Source organism: Dermacentor andersoni, chromosome 11 (genome assembly GCF_023375885.2).
Source record: "Dermacentor andersoni chromosome 11, qqDerAnde1_hic_scaffold, whole genome shotgun sequence".
NCBI classification, from domain to species: Eukaryota; Metazoa; Arthropoda; class Arachnida; order Ixodida; family Ixodidae; genus Dermacentor; species Dermacentor andersoni.
In genome coordinates, this window is record NC_092824.1 from 71225309 (window position 1) to 71248929 (window position 23621).

General features: G+C 45.2%; 1 protein-coding gene across 2 annotated transcripts; it reads right to left on the reverse strand.

The window, feature by feature from the left end:
- Positions 1-1200: 1200 nt before the first annotated feature.
- LOC129381483 (uncharacterized) lies at positions 1201-19548 on the reverse strand. 2 transcript variants are annotated; one of them, XM_072285680.1, is made up of 4 exons: positions 19367-19548; positions 17497-17573; positions 14931-15057; positions 1201-1490 (listed from the first exon to the last, which is right to left on the reverse strand). In XM_072285680.1, exons 1-4 carry the CDS (start codon positions 19486-19488, stop codon positions 1301-1303), a joined length of 516 nt encoding a protein of 171 aa, XP_072141781.1. In that variant the 5' UTR covers positions 19489-19548; the 3' UTR covers positions 1201-1300. The 2 variants fall into 2 exon arrangements, with proteins under 2 accessions (XP_072141781.1, XP_072141780.1); XM_072285679.1 differs by lacking the exon at positions 1201-1490 and adding an exon at positions 9762-12434.
- Positions 19549-23621: the final 4073 nt, after the last annotated feature.

Sequence of the window (23621 nt, forward strand, 5' to 3'; positions counted from 1 at the left end):
TTGGAAAACTTATGGTGACGCTCCAAATGATTTAAATCTAACAGAGTCTCACTACTGTCATTGGCTTAGTTTATGGTATAGAACAAAGACATTCGGTATGGATACGAGAGCCAAAAAGGGAACTCAAACAGTCAATGAATTAAAAAAAGTTAAAGGACATAAATTGTCCCGTGCTTACAACGTGTCTACATACTGTCGTAAAACTGTCTGGAAGGTAAAAGGGCCTAAGTACCCTAATTACTGGCAGAGATTACGCTTTAGCTGGCAGGAAAACAGTGCCTCCTTTTTTAAACTACTTCCTAATGAGAGATATTCTCTTCTATCCATACTCCAAAATACTGAAGTAGAGCCCTCTTACAGCTGGTTTGCTAGGCCTACACTGTCGAAACGCTTGCCAAAGGAATTTCTCCCGAAATGAGGAGTCTAGAATCTTGTGCAGACATTTAATTCCTCGAGTTACGTAAAACACCAACTTGCAACGCATTATGGCTTGTCGTAAATTAAGTTTCCATGCGTTTGTAGCGAACGTGGCTTTAGCAGTTATGCAAACAATCAGCGCGGGCCAGGACCTGCAGCATTCTTTGGACCTTGGAGGCACTCCAAATAATTCCGGCGACGGCGCCTTCTCTCGTAATTTCTAAAATACGAGATGGCATCATTTACATCGTGCATTTTAGTCAGCCAATTTAAACGTCTAAAGAATATAGTATCTGCTCACGATGCGTTTAGTTAGTTTCTATCTCCTATGGGAGAGTGTCAGCTTTGTTTCGCTGAATGGCTTCAGTCTTACGTCGTTATGCAAAAGCAGCGGGAGATTTACCTCACTTGCGCACAGGTCACACTGTTACCACTGCCCACCCGTATGTGTCTCCAGGTTTGGCGTCAGTTCAAGTGCATCTCTAAGTGAATCTCCACATAATTCGCACGTAATATTCTGGCACAGATGTGCGTCGAGGTCATGTTTCTATGTGAAACGAAATCCACATTGATTGCACTGATACGGAATTTTACCCTCGTGAACTCTTTGGCCTTGACTTCTGAGACTTTCGTTGTGGAGAGATGACAGATTTCGCAAACGAAATGTTTGTCGCTACTATGTGACCTGTGATGGTAAGCTCCCTCTTGCTTTTGTATGGTTTAGCACATTTTAGGCAGATATGGGGTTTCACTCCTGCGTGAATATGTTGATGATTATGGAGAGTCTGTTTATGCGCGAACGATTTATCACATATTTTTCACTTCTAGGATCTCTCGCCTGTATGCTTATGGTATTGTGCAGATACATTGCATGCCCGTCTTGTCAGTTGCCATACGTTTCGCAATTCCGGTTCAACTCCTTCACAGACGATTGATCCCATTCTTTGGAAATGAGGGCTTTATCGCCCGTGTGTCCGTTGGCGTGGCCTGGTAAGGCATCTTGTCTGCTGGCAACCTTGCCAGAGACAACGCAAGCCTCTTGCTGTTCCCCTTCTCCGGTTCCAGAAGCATTCCTGCAGATGTACGGAGAATGGGGCTGAAAATGACCGAATCTTGTTACATGACGAAAACAGATAGCTAATCTGAAAGTTGAGAGATTGATATACTAAACCGCGCGGTAATGGTAAGGCGATTTTCGCAATCCGAACGCTAACTTGCTACATTTATTTTAAAAGCTGGATATGGGCTCAAGAGTGGCAGAATGGCACACTGGTGCTTTTGGTGGTCCACGATGCTAAACTCGAAAATAAGAAATATCTTCATTCGAGTTGCAAGCTACACTAAAACTTTGCTTCACTTTTTGCATCACATCTATCCTACGTGAGTTGAGTTTAATGGCACATAAGCAGCTAAGGCTATCCTGCGCCAAACACTAGGTATATATTCTTTAAGAATTGGGGATGCCTCAGTGTATAATTGTCTAGGCAGGAGCCCGGAGGGTCCCAACAAATTACCTGAAGACTTGGGCCTTCTTTTCGGAGATGAGAAGGTGGATGAGGTTTTCTGTAATATGTAGTAAAGCACTCGGCGAGGTTTTGAAGCCTTAAGAGAACACCTGCTTCCTTCAAAAACTAAAAACACATGATACATCAACAAGCTTAGCTTCGCCTAAAATAGGGTAAAAAAACTTTTTCCTCAGTGGTTCAAGTTTTCCGCATGAAAATAAGATGTGGTTTACTGTTAGTTCATCTCCACGTGATTCACACTGGGTTTGTCTTGCGTTGTCAGAATGTAGTTGTGTGAGAGGTGTCTGTTTTGTATGCGAAGACGGCATAGAATCACTTTGAAACGTTCCTGCTGTGTGCAAGATTTTCATTCGCCTAACACGGGCTTTAACAAGTGTACGTAGTTATTGACGTCATTGTTCCACGCTTACTGCCATTTTTTCCTTAGTTTATAATGTATTAACTTCATGCAGTCATTAGGAGGTATCTTTATTCTGTATGTTAATAGCTATATCCTGATTAATCAGGAATCCGACTCCTAGTTTTCGTCTCTACGCTAAGCCCCGGTAGCATAGGACGTGCCCGCTTTTTATCACTGTATGTGCTTCTTTTGTCCTCCTAACCTCACTGAGCCCTATTATATCCCATATACTGGCCGCTAATTCTTCCAATAGAACTGCTAGACTCGCCTCACTTGATAACGTTATAGAGTTAAACGTTTCCAGGTTCAGATTTTTTAATATGTAATTTTTAATAATATGGAATAAATGCGAAGAGGTGAAATATTAACGAATCTATGAATTAGAATTACTCGCACAGGCACTACCTCGAGGGGTATTTGGTTTGTAGATTTTGACTGACAGACTTGTCTGTACAGTGAGTGTCACACCACCGAATGAGGTCACACCATCTTCCCGGTGTTTCAGATGGCACATCATGGAGCAAGTTTGATTGCTCTTAGTTTAAATGCCTCTCCTGGACTCAAAACACATTAGGCTTACATTTAGATAATAGTTTTTGTAAATAAATCAAGGTTGCGAATTAGTTCTATTGATTTGAATGCATTATCCGTAATGCCATAGTACTAATAAAAGGGAATTATTCCGATTACCAGGAAGAAATTAAACTTTGTGTTCACTTTCCTTTACGGTGACAAATAATATTTTTTTTTCTTTTTTGCCGCGGTCAAGTGAACAATACTGAACACCTTTCTTATACATGCTTTCTTAATGAGGTATTCTTTTTGACTTTCCGGGGATGACCTGTTTTTCCTTTCTTTCCAGTTCGCAGATAATCGTGTATATGCAGCGCAGTCGCCATCGCGGTTCAGGTCTTTCAACAAGTTGTGCCGGCACACTGGTCCGAGGGGTGGCCTTGTACAGCACGTTTTGCACCGGTGAGCTAGTGAGGGCACCTCTGTGCCTGATGGTCATAGATTTGACATTGGAAGCATGGTCGCGTGTTTGGAATACAATACATCCCGCTTCTATGGTGCATGGCAGAAGGCTAGATGCAAATGCCAGCATGAAAAGATTCGTAGACATTTTTTGTCAAGCCGGTTGTTGATTCGCTGTGCATTGGTCACCTTCTGTTATTTCCAGCCCTTGAGGAGCACAATTTTGGTCAGATCGATGAGATTATCCTCAGATATTGCTTTGAGCGCGCTATAATGGATCAGTGGAATATGGCGGTAATTGGTATATCTCCCAATTGAACAAGACTGGTTGGCTTTCCGTAATGCTGTTTGCCACGAACCGCGAGGAAGAAGTCTCCGCTGATCATTTTTATCACGTTATCGCCCACGCCTATGGTGTCAGTCAAAGAATTGCGATCAACAAAAGAAGAAAGCGTTCTAGCTTGGTTTTCAGTTTGCTCGCAGTGTGCTACATGGAAACGGTGAAAATACTTTCGGTCCTGTGAAGAAGTTGGTAAGCCTTCATTGGCGCATGTCCTTTTTTTTGGAGAGCAACGATCAAGTAGGCAAGGAAAAGGTGTGGTTCTAATACCCTGGTATATTATTTAAATAGCAATGGCAGCCTCCCAGCACGGAGTCCAACTAGAGGACCCTGCAGGACTTTTCATATAACAAGGGATATGCGAGCCGTACATTGGTACTGTAACTCAATTGATTATACCCAAGACTGGGCACATTACAAAATGGTGAACTAAGCAGCCTGAGAAATACAGAACAATTTGGAAGAGAGGAGGTGAGAGGGGAGAAAGGAAAGACGAAAAAAGAAACAGCAATCGAAGAGGAGGATTGCGAAAGGCGACCGCTGAATTTTCACGGATGGGTCAGTCTGGGGCCTACGTGAGGCCCAAGACAAAAGCTCGCGATGCCTCCACTGAGGGGCCTTAAAACGCCTTGGCACCCACCATGGGCTCCACTATCCTCAGCGACTTTCTCCTGTGCATGACTTGAGGCACCGAGGGGCCCAATCCCCATCATCTGGAGTCTTTGGTGTCACGGCGCACCAAACACCTGCTGACAAGTGAGCACTTGCGGCGTCAACTCTGTAGAAACGACAGCGTCCTGTACACACAGTGGAATGGACAATAAAACGTGACGCTAAATTAATGAGATACTTTTTCTGGTTGTTGAATAGCATCGAGAGTCGACGACTGCATGGCCATTGGCGCTGCTCTTCATAATTCCAGCTTTCCAAGACGTCCTCAGCCAACGCTCCAGTTGGCGCTCGCTTTACATGATTCACCGACGAACGAAACAGTACATCTTTGGCCTCATTCTTTCTACGTTTATATCTGTTTCGTACGCATGCGGAATCGCCACCGTTCTAGTTTTTGAGCACTAAGTGACAGTCTGCAACTACCCTCTTTATAATATTGCGCATAACTACAAAGCACCTGGCGGGGGGCACACGCTTCCTTTTAGCTTAGGACTCGATCTACTTTAAGGATTTGTTCTTTGAGCCATATTTTTATGGTGCTTTCTAATAACCAATCCGGTTAGGCTCAATGGGCAAGCGTTGGTTATTGCTCTAGTTATTTTTGAGTGCGTTGATTAGCTCAAAAAAATGCACTTCCACGATCGCGGAGAGTACTACAAGATTACGTGGGCGCCGCATACTTGGAATCCAGAAACAACTTGTATTTTTTGTTGGAAAACTTAGGTTAGAGGCTCCAACCTACACGGTTCTTCCGCACACGCGTCATGAAGTTATGCGTTTGGGGAGAATAATGTTGTCTGGTACCGTTTCGTAATTTAGAAATGATAAATATTCTTCAAACGCATACGGATGGCCTTACATAGTGGCAACTCCTCAACTCGACCTCCCAGCAATTCTCCGATCCGTCTTTTTGCACTTTGTACTATTGGGTACTCATATGACTCGTCGGGAGAATTTTCACGGGGTCAGTTATGCAATCCCCTCGGTTAGGATCCACGGCATGACATCGTATATGTTATACTGAAACACTGATACAAAATTGCCTGTCAGTCCACACACCAGTCGGAGCCCTGCTGGTGCTATTGCATGTTCCAGGATATACTGCAGTATGCCCGGTGGCATATGCATAGACATTTTCGTTTCGCTGTACAATTGGCGACCATCAGAGAATCGCGGACATGGTAAGCATGCGGTCTGCAGAAAAATGTTCCTTAACCGTGAAATTAGGCGTGAACAGTAGTCGGAGAACGTTTTTTTTGTTTATCAATGCTTCTAAATCGGAACATAATGATTCGCATATCCAAGGAAAAATTTTCCTTTCTCGGCTTACTACTCTATTGAACTTGCTTACCTAATCTCCAACTGTAGTGTAGAAACTGAACAAAGCTTACTTACACATCTCGATGCCTTTCATTCCTTGTCCCGTTTTCTCCCTTGCAATAATGCGCTAAAATATTATGCTGTGGGCGCCAAATGAGATGCGGCAATTGGACAGCGCGTTCGAAGCATAAATGTGGGTATAGGGTGCGGCGTCGGCCACTCACCACCTTTGCAGTTACGCACACCCAGTTGCACCGCACTGCGCGATGACACTCACCCTATAGTGCGACATTGTCGCTTCTCTTGCCTTTGACCTTTCTTTTCTCGCTTGCAAATAACAGCGGACACGCGCTCCGCCATTTGCGTTTAATGTGACACCGTTAGCATATTTGCAATTGAAGCACTCCAACTGAACGCAGATGCCTTCCACCTGGATGAGTGGTTTTTACGCGTAAGCGTACAAGTTCACTTCGTGAAATCAGCGAGGTCAAATCAGAGGCTGCCGAGCTGCAAGAGGGAACCGAGCGTCGGAAGAGGAGGGCTCTTGGAGGTGGAGAGAAGGGACGCGCGGCGGCGAGGCGAGCTGGACGGAGGTGGAGCGCCGCGGAGGATGAGGGTAGGTGGAGGCGCGCTGGGTTCATATTCCCTGGCATTTGTTCCGGGCTCTGCGCTATGGATGTCCGTCCCTCGATCGAGAGGCCCAGTGCCAAGCGAGAAAGGCGGAGAAGCAACGCAAGCGGTGGAAGGCCGAGCGTGAGTTCACCGATCTCGAAGTGGTCGGCAGGAGCCGGGCACGAGCTAAAAAAACACAGGCAAAAGACGGGGGCTGGGCATGCCAATGAGAATCCCGAAGAACCAGCCAATCCGGTGTATCTGGCAAGGCGTCATAGCCTGGAAGCTCCGAATAACGCACGTAAATTAACGCTTTGATAATCGTTATTGCTCGATATTGTCACTTTGTAGGGAGGTCGAGGAACACAGTAGCAATAAGCGTGAGAGAAGTAACCAACTCTTTATTGGGAAAACATGTGTCCGCAAAAGAAGTCGCACTCATGCAATATGTAAGCGCCCAGTACATGTGTCGATCGTCGTAAAGCTGATTTGCGTCTCAAGCGCTTGGGCAAATTATAAAGGATTAGTCGCAGACTCAAGCGTAATCGAATGTGCGTCTGTGCTTTCCAGAATGTACAACTCTATTCGCGTCACGCATGCAATCTAATTACAAAAGATCCCACTGTATCATAGGCGACAAATATAATCAGTGAGGATGAGCGAGAATGTTCTCATTCATGCGAGCGCTTCATAGCTTTTCACTCAGTCGGCGTCGGTGTATTGGTGCCCAAGCCCAAGCCCAAACCCGATCGCTGGGCCACTGCTCCTCATAGCTTCGTCAAAGATTGTAGCTTCGGCTGTCCGTCCTTGGCTAGTACTTGATGTCTGGGCAAGCAGGTTGCGGTGCTTCTTCGGCACGCGGCAGTAAGTTGGCGACGCCGAGATTGTCTTCTGCGGTGAACGGCGGTAGTATTACAAGTTGTCTTTATCAGCTGACCTCCAGATGCCTGTATTCGGAGGCCTTTCCATGTAGTCAGAACGTCCACCGACTGCACGGTGAACGAGTCAATCATGACGGAGTAGTCGGCTCCTGTGTCCACTAAAGCAGCGACTTTGTGAACATCGAGAAACACGTCGAGGTTGCTAGTTATCAAAAATAAATTATGGGGTTTTGCGTGCCAAAACCACTTTCTGATTATGAGGCACGCCGTAGTGGAGGACTCGGGAAATTTCGTCCACCTGGGGTTCTTTAACGTGCACCTAAATCTAGTACACGGGTGTTTTCGCATTTCGGCCCCATCGAAATGCGGCCGCCGTGGCCGGGATTCGATCCCGGAACCTCGTGCTCAGCAGCCTAACACCATAGCCACTGAGCAATCACGGCGGGTGTTTCTAGTTATTGCTGCGTTAGTTATTTCGTGGCGTCGAATGAAGTCTGGATCGCATTGCCTCACAGTTACATTGCGTTCTCTGTACGCGGCGTATTTTCCCTTCGGAGGTTCGTCTAAATTGCAGGATGTCGTTCCTACGTCGTGCAGATTGCTACGTCGTGCAGTCTACCGAATATGGGTTCATGAAAATAATCGAAACGTATTGGGCCAGTGAACTGTGCGCACTGCAGTGAGACGTAGTGCCGCGGCCAGTGATATCGGGAAAGTCACCGGGCTCTCCCCCGAGTTGCAGTCAAGTAGTAGGGAACTTAACGTAGTCGCTCGCCTCGCTATGCACGTGGAGATTTAGCGCGCGAAACATGGTAATCCCATCTCACGTTATGGTTATCGACAGTAGAGGTGGCCTGCATTTTCGCTGTGACAGCAGAGCGGGCGGTGGTCGGGTGGACACCTCACATGTGTCTTCCTCGGGGAGTTGAGTGAGGTGATGTGCGGCTGGAGTGATGGCGGCAAATGGCGAAGGCATTTAAGAGTTCCAACACTCTGGTGTGGGCGGTGAGGGGGACGTCGACGGCGGATGACAGCGACGCAGGTCATCACTTCCTGTTTGAACTGCGAATACCCAGGGACTCATAATGACTGCTGGATATACCCTCAGACGATGTCCGCAATTAATGCTAGTTGAGACAGCGTCGAACAGAGCATCGTACGCGCTTATTCGCGTACGACAGCTCCGATAGGCTGTGGGAGCTTGTCGGAGCCCAGTGCCCGCATTTTTCACTTCAGAGAAAGCGCTAGGCGGCTATGCCGCATAGGTGAATACCCGCATTGCTGCCATTGGCGGTTTTCGAGCAGACGCTCTTTCGACGCAAGCTCCAAGGTCCCCTTCAGTTACGGCTCTAACAGGAGGGCGATGCTCTAGCGAAATAGCGGCGCGAACGATTGTTTAGATTGTCATGGCAACAGGAACAGCAGCCACTCGGCGCCTCCTATCCTTAGCGTTTTTTTTCTTTGTATTTTTTATGCGGACCCGTTTCGCTTCCTTTCCCCCTTGCCACGCGCGCCGCTTACTTTTATTTTTGCCTGTACGCGCGCATTCTTTTTTTTTTCTTTTTTTGCCAATGCCAATGCGTGCGCTACGAAACATCGCGGATCACAAGCACACAGCTATCGAGCACCACAAAACTGGCGAAACTACCCACGCCGGTCAATGGACAGCAGCGCACGCTTCCCGATAACAGCAGATAACGAAACATGAAACGTCATGCCGAGGACTAAGCAAGCGGCGGACCGCCGAGCGCGTGCGGCGACAGTCGAAGCCGCACGCGCTGATCCTGGTCGTACAAGGGAAGCCGATTTGCTTTCCCGCCCTCCCGATGGATGGCGCCAATCACCTCTGGTGGCGGAGCGGCATTGTTTCCTAGGCCGGGCTATGTTGCCGAGTGCGCATTTCCAGCATCTTGTCGATGTGGCTTCTGTTAAAAATTTTGCGACGGTCTATACCGGTTTACGAATCAGTCCGGCGTAAATCTCTTGTTTCAGACGGCACATGAGGAAACACGCTTTCTTCTTCGACATGTCTGAGTGGGCGTACCTAACAGACGGTTCATATCTTCCGTGAAGATCACGATATGCTCATTTGGTTGCTGCACACAAGTTTATATCATAGTTTTGACCCGCTCCTTGCACGTGGCCATCGTGAACGTTTGTAGGAAGCCCCTCCAATACAGCTCCCACGCTTTTATGCCGGAGTCTCGTTTTTCAAACCACGCTCTGACGATGTAATTTATTGAAAAATAGCCATGACGCAGCTAGTTGCACTTTCTGTTGCTTGATTTGGCAATTTATGCTTCGGTTTCCGGCCAGCTTTGCGTACCTTAAACGATGATCTGCGGAAGAACGCTGGCTCCATTGTGTCTTGCAGTGCGATCGTTGCAGGCGACGCAACAATTGTCATTGGGACTGCTGGTTGGGCCATATCTTTCTATTATTGGCCAGACGAGCGTACTCACGTGGTAATGATAGGTTGTGGCGAGCTCGCTGGCCGATCACAATGATTACGTTGTTTTCAAGGCTTGTTGGGTGTATCCGGTCACAACGAGTACCTCTACGAGATGCCACGTGTTAGTGAGGGTGAATAATACACTAGCAAGAACATTGAATCACGCAACTAACTCTTTAATTGGGGAACCGGAAAGCACAAAACGAGTTACACTCGAGCAGACAGATAGTTCCGATCGTAGACATCGGTCGTCCAATAAGTGATTTAGGGCTAACGATTGACGGATATTCACGCATGATTCGTTGTAAATTGTAGCGTAATTTTTGGTGCTTGCAAGCATTTGAAGATTGCACATTTGTATTCGCATTGAGCGTGCAATTTGATTCCGAAATGTTCGCCTACAGCATAAAAAATGTATAATTGGTGAGAAAGATCCAGAAGGTTCTGATAGACGCAGGCGCGTCATGCGCTGAGCGGAAACCTAACCTTTGTTAGCCGGTGAAACTTATTCATAGGAAAAATATATACAAGTGTGCAAACAAAAATGAAAGCTTATACCCCTGTCACACGGGTAAATTTAATAACATTCGAATGGAAAGGCATTCGCAGATAATCTCACTAATTGAGATTTACAGGGGAAAATTTAATGTCATTCGAATGAAATGACGCTAGCCATCCAATGAGTTAAGGGAACTCATTCGCATTCGATTTCGAACCGAATGTATAGACGTGACCCGAGATGGACAACAGCGACACGCCACGCGAAAAAATAATGCGTGCATCAGCAAAGTCAAAAGATATTTTTTTTTTACTTATAAAAAGGAAATATGTTTTTGCCGCAATATTTTCACCATGGGCTGTGCTCAAGCGCTACTACTCTTTGCATCAGGAGTCTGTTGCGGAGGTCGGCAATATTGGATGTGTTGGTAGAGGTGCTTTTAGTTGCGAAGAATTGGCATCAAAATGTTTTCGTCCGTTTTAAAAGTACTCGCAAAGGTTCTTAAACGCGAATTATAGGCTCAAAATTTATGCGAATTACACAAATTTTGTTCCATATCATCATTGCGATCAGTTGCGAATGCCATTATATCTTACTGTGTAGCATCGAATGCTATTCGATTCGAATGACATCAAAACTTCCCGTGCGACAAGGGTATAACTTGTCATGTCCATCCTTTGTCAATTTTACACATAAGACTAAAATCACATAAGTCACATAAGACTAAACTACCGAAGTTCCGCCGCAATAAAACATAACTAAAATTATCCAATACAGTCTCACTAATAACTAATACAGTCTCAGTAATAACTAATACAGTCTCACTACCATCATCAGCTTATTTTACGGTATATAACAAACATCGGCACTATGAATACATGCGCTAAAGAGCAGTCAATGCATTGAGCAAAATTTCATGCAAATAATTTTCATGCGCGTACAATGTTGCTATGCATTGTCGTAAAAGCATCTGCAAGTGCCGTCTCTCGAAGGCAACTTGGCTTTTGGACCCCACATAATGGCAGAAATTACTTTTAAGTTGACAATAATTCAGTACCTCCTTTCTCAAGTGCTTCCTAATGAGATATTCTTTTCTGTTTACCCGGCAAAATCGCTACGAATAGGGGTCAATAAAGCTTCTTTGCTGGTACACTGTGCAAAGAACTGCACAAGAAGTTTATCTAACCAAGCGGGGGTCAAAAACTTTTTTTGTGGATATTTCAGCACTCTAGTTACACAAAACACAATCTTGCAGCCTATTAGGGTTTGTCTCGAAGTCAGTTTGATAAAACAATGTACACCAACAACATAGTTCATGTAACAGTGAGCGCTGGCCAGGAACTGCAGTATTTCGTCGCGCAATTACGAAGACCCAGAAGGCATCGTTCATATCCTGCGTTCCTCCTGGCACACGTGCCTATCGCGTGTTTCTTTGTCTACAAAACGACATCCGCGCAGCGCACACTCATACGGTGTTTTATCCGCGTGCTTTGTTCGGCGGTGAACAAGAAGACTTGAATTGGTCTGAATAGATCGATCACAGATTTCGCAAACGAAAGCGCTGTTTCCATATTGCGAGTCTACATGTCTCTTGAGATTGTATTTGTTTTTGAATGAGTTAGCACATTATGTCATATCTTACATTTCTCCTCTGCGTGAGCATGCTCATGCTTACGGAGATGCGCCGCCCGTGTGTATGATTTACCGCATGTTCTGCAAATGTAGGGTTTCTCACCCGTGTGCTGGCGCTTATGGTGGTCTAGATGACCAGACTGCCGGAACGATTTATTGCACACTTGGCATTGGTAGGGTCTCTCGCCTGTATGAGTGCGCCCGTGGTCATCTAGATGATTAGACTGCCGGAACGATTTATTGCACACTTGGCATTGGTAGGGTCTCTCGCCTGTATGAGTACGCTCGTGGTAAGCTAGATGACCAGACTGCCGGAACGATTTATTACATATTTGGCATTTGTGGCGTCTCTCGTCTGTATGTGTCCGCTTATGCTCATCTAGGTGATTAGACTGCCGGAAGGATTTATCACAGGTTTTGCATTTGTAGGGTCTCTCGTCTGTGTGCGTGCGGTAATGTTCTACTAGATAAGCCCGGTGGAACTGTTTTCCACAGGTTTCGCATTTGTGGTTTTTGTCATTTCGGTTGCGGCAATGTTCTACAAACTTACACACCTGCACAGACGATTGATTACATGCTTTGCAAATGTGGGCTGTGTCATCCGTGTGTTCCTTGGCGTGCCCGTGTAAGGCTTCATGTTTGCTCGAAACATTGCCACATACAGCGCACAACTCTCGCTGTTCTCTTCTTCCGGTTCTAGGAGCATTCCTGCAAGGACACAGACAAAGCAGCTCAAAACCGCAGACTCTTGTTACGAGAGGAGAAAAACACATCTTGACAATTGTGAGGTTTACAAACAATCCTGCGTTAGCGGTAACCTTAGCGCTAACTTGCTGCATTTAATCCTGGCGCTCGATTGGGGATCTAGTTTGGCATAAATTGAACACTGCTGCTTTCGGTGGTTTGTGTGGCTAAACTTGACAATAAGAAAGACCCGTACAGGTCTCACATACGCTATACATAATGAAATAAGTAAAGCGTGGTTTTGGTATTTCTTGCTACTCAAACACAAAGGAAATGGCTGGTAGTAGTGGTTAGATAAGCAATTTACCCCATCTAAACATGATATTGTTCGCGCATGGCACTAGACCTGCTTTTCTGCGGGTATAAGCCACTGCGATTAGCCAATTGATGATCTTGCTTTAAGAAATGGAAATGGCGCATAGGCGAACTATTCGTTTATTTCAGGCACATGTAGGTACATGGCACCCCCTCGGACATTGTACGTGTTAACTCAAGCCCTACATATCGAATACGAAGAAAAGCTTCCGTGTTCAAGTTTTCCTGCAGTGTTTGTATGAAGTCATTTAACATTTGACTCGCATTCGAGCTGCACATCGTTCCTGCCGAAGGCACATTAAGAACGACACACCGAGAACGACACACAATCATTTCGCCCCATACGTAGCAAACACAGATACGTCAAAGACGTAAGTGTTTCCATGTACAATGGATGAAATATGCTGCCGAAAAAGTTAGTATTTACTTTTGTTTTTCTCGGTACGGTAAGGAACGCTGCCAGCGTTGAGTTAAGGCATTGCTGGTGCGACATCTTTTCAAACGTTTAGCGAAGAAAAATACAACGGGAAGCAATATGTATTAGGCATTTTGTACAGCCTATTGCTCGTTTGAAATGTCTACGCTAAGCACTATATCAAGATTGGCCGCTATTCTTGAGGTAATGTGCTTTTTACTTGTCTACTTGTATTTATTCTTGTTGTCGCTGTTCACGTGGCTCGTGCAATGTTATGATTTGGTTCCAGTCATATGTTGTTACCTTCTACATAGTTTCTAATCATGCCAGGTTGGCCGGCATCGAGACCGGATTATTTAATGAAGAAATTGGAACTATGAAACAATCAAATTTCGTTTGATAGAGCCAGTTAAATTCCAGCAAATACCTTAGGTTTCCGGCAAATAACTTCCGACAAATCATAATTCTGGCAAATAACTTTTATTTAGGTTTGAAAGTGGGAAAAATGATGAAATCCCTAAGGTTAAAAAGAATAGAAGCTTAGAATTTACAAAATAAGTACATGAATATATATATATATATATATATATATATATATATATATATATATATATATATATCGCATTTCCTTAGCTGCGTGTCTTGGAGCATCCAAAGAGGAAACTTCCTGCATATTCATTTCCAATTTGCCAGAAATCGCTACAATTTCTCCGAGGTCTGGTGAACGCTCTACCCATAAAACAGAAAATTTCATAGCGCTGTGTAACACATGAATTTTTAGTACATTAAATATGTCATTTGGTGCAGTTGATTGAATCATGGCGGTTACAAAGATGTAATATTGCTACCTCAGTTTCTCAACCTTTTTCTCAGTATTTGACGAATGTAAAATGCAGCTGCTTCAGTTACGATATTGCCAGATTTATTTGAGTGCCATAAAATTCAATGCTCGTACAGTGTTGCCAAGCACATTCATTTCATCTTTTCCAATGTACTTAGGTAGTAGATCCTTAGCTAAGGGCTTTTACTTACTCCGACACTATATTGTTGCGTGTGGAAAGACACAGACAGAAGAGGCCATTTACAGGCTATTTACACTGGAGCCAGGCAGCCAGGCCTACATTCGCTCGCGCCAAGCGCACCGACCAATTTCATCGTCGATCTCGCGGTGGCTCGTTTCTTGAGCATCACTCGATGATATCGTAATAATATTGTCTGTACAGCAGCTGATATTTGGCATTTAGGTCATCGGAACTTTTATCCCTCGTGCAAGTGCGCCAGTGCTAGCCTAACTTTTGCAGGAATTTTACCGGGAAACAGGAAAATCCTGGTTCACTTCATGAGCCTCGACTGCGATGAGCATCTCTCCTTCGCAATCTTTGCATATGACATAATGGTTGGTCAGTAAGCAGGCTAAAACCTGCTAGTGTACCGCACATTGCGACGTGTTACCAGGCTGGAAAATAGGGTGAGCTGGTGTAGCTTCTTGGTATCGGCATGCGATACGCACACTGCCGTGTGGTGCCCGGTAGCGCTGTTGGAACCATGAAGTACGTCAAGGTAAGCCGCGCCGGCCGAGCGCTCGAAACTGTTGATGCAGTACCTGTTTCAGCCATCACAGCTAGCCTTCCCAAGGATAAATTACCGAGTAGGGGCATATTGTTACACGGGTATTCATTCCAGTTGTCTCCGAGTTGCTTTTAATGGAACTTTTCTAAATGTGAACTTACGTAACGCTGTCTTCAGAATTCGCTGATGCTTGCTCCATGCCAGCGCGGTATGTGCTCGGCATTGCCTTATCGATATTGCTGATGGACGCCAGGGGCTGCCAACTTGTGCCACCATTGTCAGTGACACCTGTTAGACAAAAGTATAGTAAAGGTGCTCATTCACCGTACTGCAAGGTCAATGCATGGGAAATGGATACTTCATGCTTATGATGCAAGGCAAGAAGCTTTTAATGGTAGGGAAACTTTACTGATGTGCTTCCGTACGTGGTACTTTTTGTTTCTGCAACTTTCTCTTAAATGCATGCAAGAGCTTCGTGGCAATGGGGAAGTCGAGCACGATCAAGATTGTGCAGTGTTGGATTCTTGTAAATACTATCACGTTTTGTCTCAAACCTCGGGCAGAGCATGTGCACGACAGTGCTCGAAGTGAAAAGGACATGTCGGTCTCTTGTGCGTGAAATCCTTGGCCCAATATATTTGCTGTGTTATCCAGTAATAAGCACATTAGATGCCTCACGAAGTTCTTGCTTATTGTTCATCTATTACGAGCTGCAGACATAGCCCCATGCAGACGACGACAAAGAAAAAGTGAGAGGACGCACTTCTGACGAGGGATTTTAAATCCTTTTTTGACGTGTGCCCCTAATTTATTGACCTTCAAGGACACATGTGCGTCATCGAAATACCTTCTCGCCTTTCAGAAACTGCTTATCCGAACCCCATTTGCTGACTCGTGTAGGTGAAGTTCATAAACACTGGCTGTAAGCACTGCAGGTTTACCAGCTCATTACGAGCAATAACACGGTGGTCCTCGCCCATGTTCCTGTGTAGGCCATCAATAAAGTAAAGGACAACATTCAAAAAGATTGCTCAATGCACATATGTAAGGGTCGTATTGCAGACAGCACACTAGCTTGGAAAGACATACGGAAGTGTTATTTCAGGGGGGGGGGGGGGGCAATATAACTAATATATGCAACCGAAAGCCTCAAAACGCGGTAAAAGAGTGGTCTTTATGGATAGCGCTGCAAGTATTGAAGCTAGGTCCACATATTCCCTATTGTGGCGCGAAAATCGAGCGAAACTGAAAGGAATAAGCGAGAGACCTAAAAGGCGGAAATTACGGCAGAACCCTTCTAGGGATGACTATGGACGCTACCGCAAGTAGCATTGAAACTACCGGGACACACCGTATTTTTCAACGCGCCTTTATTTACAATATGAAAGGGGGGGGGGGGGGGGGGAAGCAGGCTAAGAATGTTTACGGCATTCCTAGAGCCGTATGCCTTAGTGCCTCTGCCTTCGTACCCTACAGAAAACACTCAACGCGGATTACAAACCAGAGGAACTAAAGATTTGAGTTTCATCTTTGACTTCGAATAAACTACAGTACATTAACGTAGGCGTAAGTTAGGGAACTCAGTTTTTATTGTCTGGCATTCTCAACTTCATTAGTCATGTCTGGCATTCTCAACTTCATTAGTCATGTCTGGCATTCTCAACTTCATTAGTCACGCCGTTAAATTAGCAACGTTCGTCAGGCCTGCGAAAGAGGTTGCGCAGACACTGTCAGAACGAATAATCCTTCACGTATCCAAGGAATGCTAATCACCTTACAAAAAAGAATGTTCAGGTTGGAAGGCCGGTGTTTGAGCATGCGTAGATTTTTGCGTTTACAAAGCATTACAATTTTTAAGTAGAGACACGCTCACTGGAAATCGTTGGGTACTGTGATTGTTACTCATACAATACGAATAATGTTTACGCTTCAGAAGCGCATAGTTCGGATATTTGGTAAGAATTTATGGCAACAGAGCGCAAACAGCTAGTCAACAATTTTGTTTCTCCTTGCGTTGCATTTTCGTACAACTTTTTAACGCTGTTTATGCCACGACTGTGGCTTGGCTTGCTTGGTATGAAAGAACCAAGAGCTCCAGTATAAACTGCTTTGGGGTCCACCAAATTGCGCTCCGTTACTTCTGCATTCGGCAGCAGCGGGATATGTCTGCTGCTCGTAAAATGCTATTGGTGATCAATTCTCACGCTGCCTAAAACGTGACATTACCGTTGCGACCCTCCCGTAATGAGATCTGAAGCGCCGCACTAATTACACATCACACGCGGCATTCGCATCAAAGCACTTGCTTTGTCAACCAGCGTCATTGGTTTAAGGAAAGCGTTCACGGTGTTGCCAGGTCAAACCCACCTGGATTCTGCTTGGCAAATAAAATTGTAGACCAATGGTCATGCGATGATTCCATTTACGATTGAATCAATCACTGCATGGAATGTACAGTCGGCTTCTGCCCTCATCAATTTGTGGTTTACCAGCCCACCGATACAAGAAAGAGTTCATTCAATATCTTTTATGCATAGGTTACGGATGAAATTTGCATATATTGAGATAAGCACAAATTTCTTAATAAGGACATTTATAAACTGGTTCATGCAGAAACCGTCTTGGCGGTGGTGGTGGTAAAGTGCATCTACTTACGCAATAAATTTACCTCTACCACGGTAACCGTAGGGGCTATCTGCCAAAAGCGAGTCATAATCGTCTACGTACCGTCGACGCTGCAAGTCTCGTCGGTCGTCGGTGTGTGCTGCCTGTTTCCCTGGTAACGCAAGGCATCCTCAGAAATCCTACAATTAATGAAGTATTGGTCAGACAGTTACTAGCTGTGCCAAAAAAAGTGAAATTATGTTTTATAAAAGCAAAGTTCGGAAAAAGCAAAGTCGTGTTTTGTAAACACGCTGCTCGCAATGGTTCGTTCTCATTAAATGCCGACTATGCTGGCTGGCATAGGACGAACGGCACACTCGGGTCAATACATGGTGCAGAGCACTCATCCACCGTAGACGAAACGGCGCATTGACTGGCAAGCATACTGTCAGTTTCACTCTTGAAGTACTTACAACGTGCCCTATGTAGTTTGCTATGTAACATGCGTGCTTCACTTGCCCCAGTGACAGAATCTTAAGGACCATTTCGGAGTAAAGCTGTTGCTCTATGGAAACTTTTTTCCAATAATCGAACACGTTGAAGCATGAAAATGACACTACGCGGATGGTTTCCGCAATTAGGATGCAAAGCAGCGCTCATGTTAGAGAAATTCTGCTTTGTACCCACCTTGTGGGATTTGGCGTAATCGTTGTGAATGTCGCGTTTTCGCGCAAATTACAGTCACGACTCATGTACCTCGAGCTATGAGCAATGTATCGTATTCTGAAGAATACTTGCTATTATGGGCTTACAGGACTTCTCTGAAGGATACAAAACAGATTTCTGCCTCTTAGCCAAGTATTATTTTGATTACTTACGAACAAAGTGACGAGTTCGAAAGAAGGAGGGATGAAATAGAATGGAGTTCATAAATATTTGTTTTGAAACGACGTTTGCTTCTATGTCTTACGCTGGGACCTCTAACAGTTCTCTGAAAGACGAACTTTATTGTGAGGACGGCGTGAAGAATATCCTATGACTGATGCAATGCTTAGCAACGAATTGCTGAAATGCGACGTGCAACTGCATGCTTTCACAAATGGTAAAGGGTACCGTAGAAAACTCCGACTTCCCACTTTATCGCTGTCGTATTACCTCAGCCCAATTTGCTATCTCATAAGAAAACGCTTGAGAACTAAGTAATCGAAATTTAGACTGACAAGAAAAATAAAAACTAACAAATACCTTCTTTGGCCGCACAAATCCAAGCTTGTTTTCCTTAAGCGACACATTCAAACGGAAGAACAATCGTGTTAAACCAAGTTGTGGCTTTTCGTGCACGGGGCTTACTTTTTATAAAAACAAAGCTTTAGGCGGGCACCACCCACTTGGTCACATTTTTTTGTTAATTGGCATATGATAGTATTGTGGCGCACTTTGACGAGTTGTCTTGAAACCACCTATGGTTCGGCCCACCAATTGGACACTGCGGTTAAAACAAATTGCGAGGTTTTTCGTGAAAGAGCCATTACCTGATAAAACGCATACCTAATTTAGGGGAACTGCGCATAAAATTTGACCGTCCGGGCTTCTGTAAGGAGCACTTAAAGGCAAGTAATCAAGAGCCTGGTTACAGTGCGCTTTCATCAAAATACGGTGGTGCCATCCGGAATTGTACCCGGACTGCAGTGCAGTGCAAGAATTATACATCAATGGTAAATATTTTGTTCTGTAAGTATACGTTCGCTTCATACGTTCTGAAAACGTTTATCCTGTGCGCTAAACAGCTGACTTTGTGCTGAACATGACAATATTTTTGCATGGCCCTTGCGTCAACGCGGCAAAGAGAGCCTCCGATTTCAAAGCTCAAGCTGGCTGCAGAAAAGACCGGTTGGAGGTGGGAACAAATGTACAGGTGTTAAAGCCCATTATATGGGTCCTGTCTAAGGGTAACAGTATTCAATGAAAAGTATTGACAAGTGGTAAAGCTCACGTATTGTAGGCGCCCAATGTAGATGAAGCGTCCTGGGTACCGTCACGGCTTGTACTTGGTGTTGCTTTGCCCTTCATACTTAAGTCAAGGGGCGTGTATTCGTTGCTGCTTTCTTCCGCCATGCCTGATGTTTCGATGTCCTGTAACTGGCGTGTATTGTCGACTGCGCGGTATTGAATCACCGCGCATGCGCACTCAATGCCAAGAAAGAAGGGAAACTAATAAAATATTTGTCACTTCGGTGTTTCGATTAAAATGATACCGCATATCTGGAAAAAACTAGACGTTTCAGGCCTCCACTAGCTTGACTCTAATGTACAATATCTTGAACTCCAGCAGACGCGCCCCGATTACCCGTGCTATCTATCCGCCAAATCATCCAACTAAACTAAACCTCAGTTACTACGAAAAAAAGTACATTTATCGGGTGATAACGCTACTTTCATGCTCCTCTCACAGTAAAGTGCACATCTTGCTGGGAAGAGATTGTTGCTCGTATAAGAGGTCGTGGAAGCCTAGGAGGTGTACAAACTTCCATTGCTTTATGAAAATTGTTGCTGTACAAAAGTTTGTACCACTGCAAAAGCGAATGAATATTGAGAGCAAATCGAAGAAAATTGAGACGTCTAATAATTTCGAGCGTGTTTTGCGTCGTGGACGTGTCATTGTGCTATTTGTACTCACTGTAGCTTTGCCAGTTGAAAATACATTATACTCAGCACCAACAGGCGATTCCAATACGCTAATGTTTCAGACAACGTTAACTTATAGTAGTAAGTTGTGTCTGTTTTTATTGCGTAAGCAAGAGCGAAAAGTCTCGTTAACAGGGTGATTGCAGCGCAAGAGCACGTGCAGCTTCTCAGAAGTACAGCAGTCTACATACGCAATTCATTGACATCAGAATTATAGCCCACAGGAGCTCATTAGGTGATACAAACGCAGTGAAGTAATTGATTTCTTTATGAAAACAGACAGGTGGGCTAATTGGTACTGCACAACTTCAGGCTAAGTGCAAAAAGAGTCGTAGGACAACATAAGTGAAGCGTTGTGTCTTTGCTCACTTCTGTTGTCCTACGTGCCTTTCTGCGCGTTGCCTCAAGTAATTTCTTTCTTGCTACTGCCAGATACCAGCTATATTTTTGGTTTTTCATACCTTTCTAAAATGGCACACGTTACAGTGTGTAGACTTCGTAGAGGACTATGTGCTTTAAATGCTAAACGGAAGGGCATTTTTTTCCGTGCTTGGTATATTCCATGCTTTCTAAGTAAATCTGTCAATATACAAGGCTGTAAAGTGCTAGCGTAGCTGGACATTGTTCACGTATTTATGTAATTGCCGTAAGTAATTTTTAACTAAATTTACGCAAGTCTGTTCCCATTGCGTGACACTGACTAGCAAATGCTTTCTTTTTATGCAACATCTTACTCGAAAAATGAATGATAACAGTGTTTCTACATGTTTGCCACGTTGTTGAGTCTTGCTAAAAGTGTTAAACACAATTTCTGTAAACCTAGGTGAAAAAATTATTGGTTATCAAGCAAAACGCTCCGCACCCAAAGTTGCCATTAGGATGACCTGCCCGAACCTACACAAATATATGATGCGATAAACCTTCGCGTTCAAGACTTTCCCCAGCTTGCTCTTCAGCCTCCTACTGTGTCGGGTGCTGTATGACTTACGTTTTTCATTAGATAACAATTTCCGTGCTTCGGTATCAACGAAGTATGCCCAGTGCTTTCTTGTGTTTCTTTCGCGTCTTGCTGCAATCTTCATTCCTCCTGGCACCAGATATTTTGCGTCTATCGTATTTCATTTATGGAACGATAATTGTTAACACGAAAGCGTCAAGGGCGCCGTACGTATGACAGAAAATCCGGTGTCGGTGTGAGCGTCCTGCGCCGGCCTTCCCGTGAGCGAATTCTCGTATGTTATATACCATCGCACGCCCATTTCGATGACGTGGGATCCTTCCCCTCCTGCGGCAACTCGTTCTTTTTCATCCCCTTTCAATTTCATCAGTTTATAATTTCTTTATATTAATTAATGACGAAAAGTTTTTGGGGAAAGATTCTTGGCGTGTGCGTATGTTTGCCAGCAACAGTTGCCTTTCTTTCTTTAAGCCTTTTCTTCCTGGTCACAATATGCTCAAATATTTTGCTATCGGGGCCGGATGAGATGCAAACAGCGCGTGCGTTTCGGAAGCGGAACACTCAAGTTCAGTGTGCACCGTCTGCCAGTCATCAGCTTACAGAAGCGGACATGTCTGGTTTGACCTCACCGGTGGATGATGCTGGCCCTTCACGGTGACAGGTTCTCTTCTATTTCGTTTAGCTTTAATTTCATAGCTAGCAAACCAAAATCAAAGAAAGCAGATGCGAAAATATCGCAGTATAATGCGAGCATCATCGCCCACTGCAGCAAGACTAGATGACGGCGCCCAGATTTCATTCAGTTATGATTCGGACACCGGCTCAACTGTTCGCGTTTCGTTTGCCAGAGATGGAATATCTGCAACTGAAGCAATGCGGGAACACATAGATACCTTCCACTTGGATAAGTGGTCTGTCTTTTACTATCGACTAAGGTTCCGCTAAGATGCGAGTAAATCGTCGGTATTTTCACATTGCATTGACGGTGAGGAACACAGTAGAAAAACCGGGAGTCGCGAAACCAATTTGTTATTAAGCGAACCTGTGCGCACAAAACAAATTTCACTCGGGCTGAATGATAGCACCGAGCATATGCGCAGATCGTCGGAAAACTCATCTGCCACTCAAGCACGCCGCTTATGCATAAATGTTTGCTCGAAGATTCCAGCGTTATCGCTTGTGCTCAAGCGCCTTACAGAATGTGGAGCGCTATTCTCGTCTCGCATGCAATCCGATTACACGTGGTTCTACTACAACATAGACAGCAGACAAAATCAGCGTGGGTGACTCCCAATGTTCTGATAAATGCAAGCCCGTCATGAGCCATGCGATAACTTATAATTTGTTAACCGATGAAACGCGTACACAGAAGATTAACAGGACATGTGTTATTGCACCCATCTTAAAGTTTGTCGTCCGATTACTATGAGCAGCGCACGAGAGGGAAAAACAAAAGACGTTGTAAAGAAAAAAAAGGGAAATTACAGAGTTTGTTAGCTACAGGCCACAGCTTGACTTCACTATGGGCGTGACTTAAGGGCCTGAGCGGCGCCGCTTTGATTGCGTGCCACCCGGCACTACATCTAAGTTACGAACCGATATTCAGTAAATGTTCGTGTAGAGTCCGTCATAACATCGAAGTAGCATTTCACTCGGTCCATGTTGGCTTATAGGGGACCCAAACGCAGTCGCGCCACTGGTGTTCCGCAAAGCGTCGTCGAAGATTGTCGCGTTGGCTGTCCGTCCTTGGCTGGTGCTTGATGCCTAAGAAGGGGTAGTTGTCGCGATTCTTCAGGGCCGCAGAAAGCTGGCGTCGTTGATAATTTTTTCAGCGATGAAGTATGGCGGCGTGCCGTTGAGAGCCGCAGTTAAGTTCTTTTCCCTGAACTGGTTTGAACGCCGTGAGCTAATTGATTCTTTGACTACTGTGTTGTAAGCGCAGGCTACGTACGGAAGGGTGGCACCATAGGTCTTGCGTTCGACCTAGGTGCACATTCCAGTCATCTTCATCAGGGGACCTCCAGCTGCTCGGATTTGGGGGTCTTGCCACGTAGTCATAACTTTCCCCCACTGCGCGGTTAAGGGTTCACTCAAGACGGAGCAGTCGGCTCCTGCGCCCAATAAAGCGCCTGCTGCGTGCCCATAGAAAAGCACGTCGAGGTTGGTGGTTCGCGGTATTGCCGTAGTTATTTCGCGAGGTCGGATCATGGCTGTACTGTATTGTCCCGCTGTTACGTCGCGTCATCAGGTATGGCTTAGGCAGCGTGGTTTTTTCCGCGAGCTTTGTCGAAATCGCAAGGTGTCGTCGTTCCTTCATTGAGGCTGATCTGCCATCGGTGGTGGAGGGGTATTCGGAATTTCAGCGAACTGCGCTTCCATCGGTTGTGGCTTCCACTTTAGCGGAACTGGGCTCAGACAACGTCCACACATCGGCCCAGTGTACCGCGGGCGCTGCAGTGAGACGCAGTGTCCCGGCGACGGCGATCGGCAAAGTCGTCGGAGTCTCCGCTGAGTAGCAGCCAAGCAGTGAACAATTTCACCGGGTGGTTCACTTTGCTGTGGACGCAGATAGTAGGCGGCGAAACCATTGAGAAACATGCCTGCG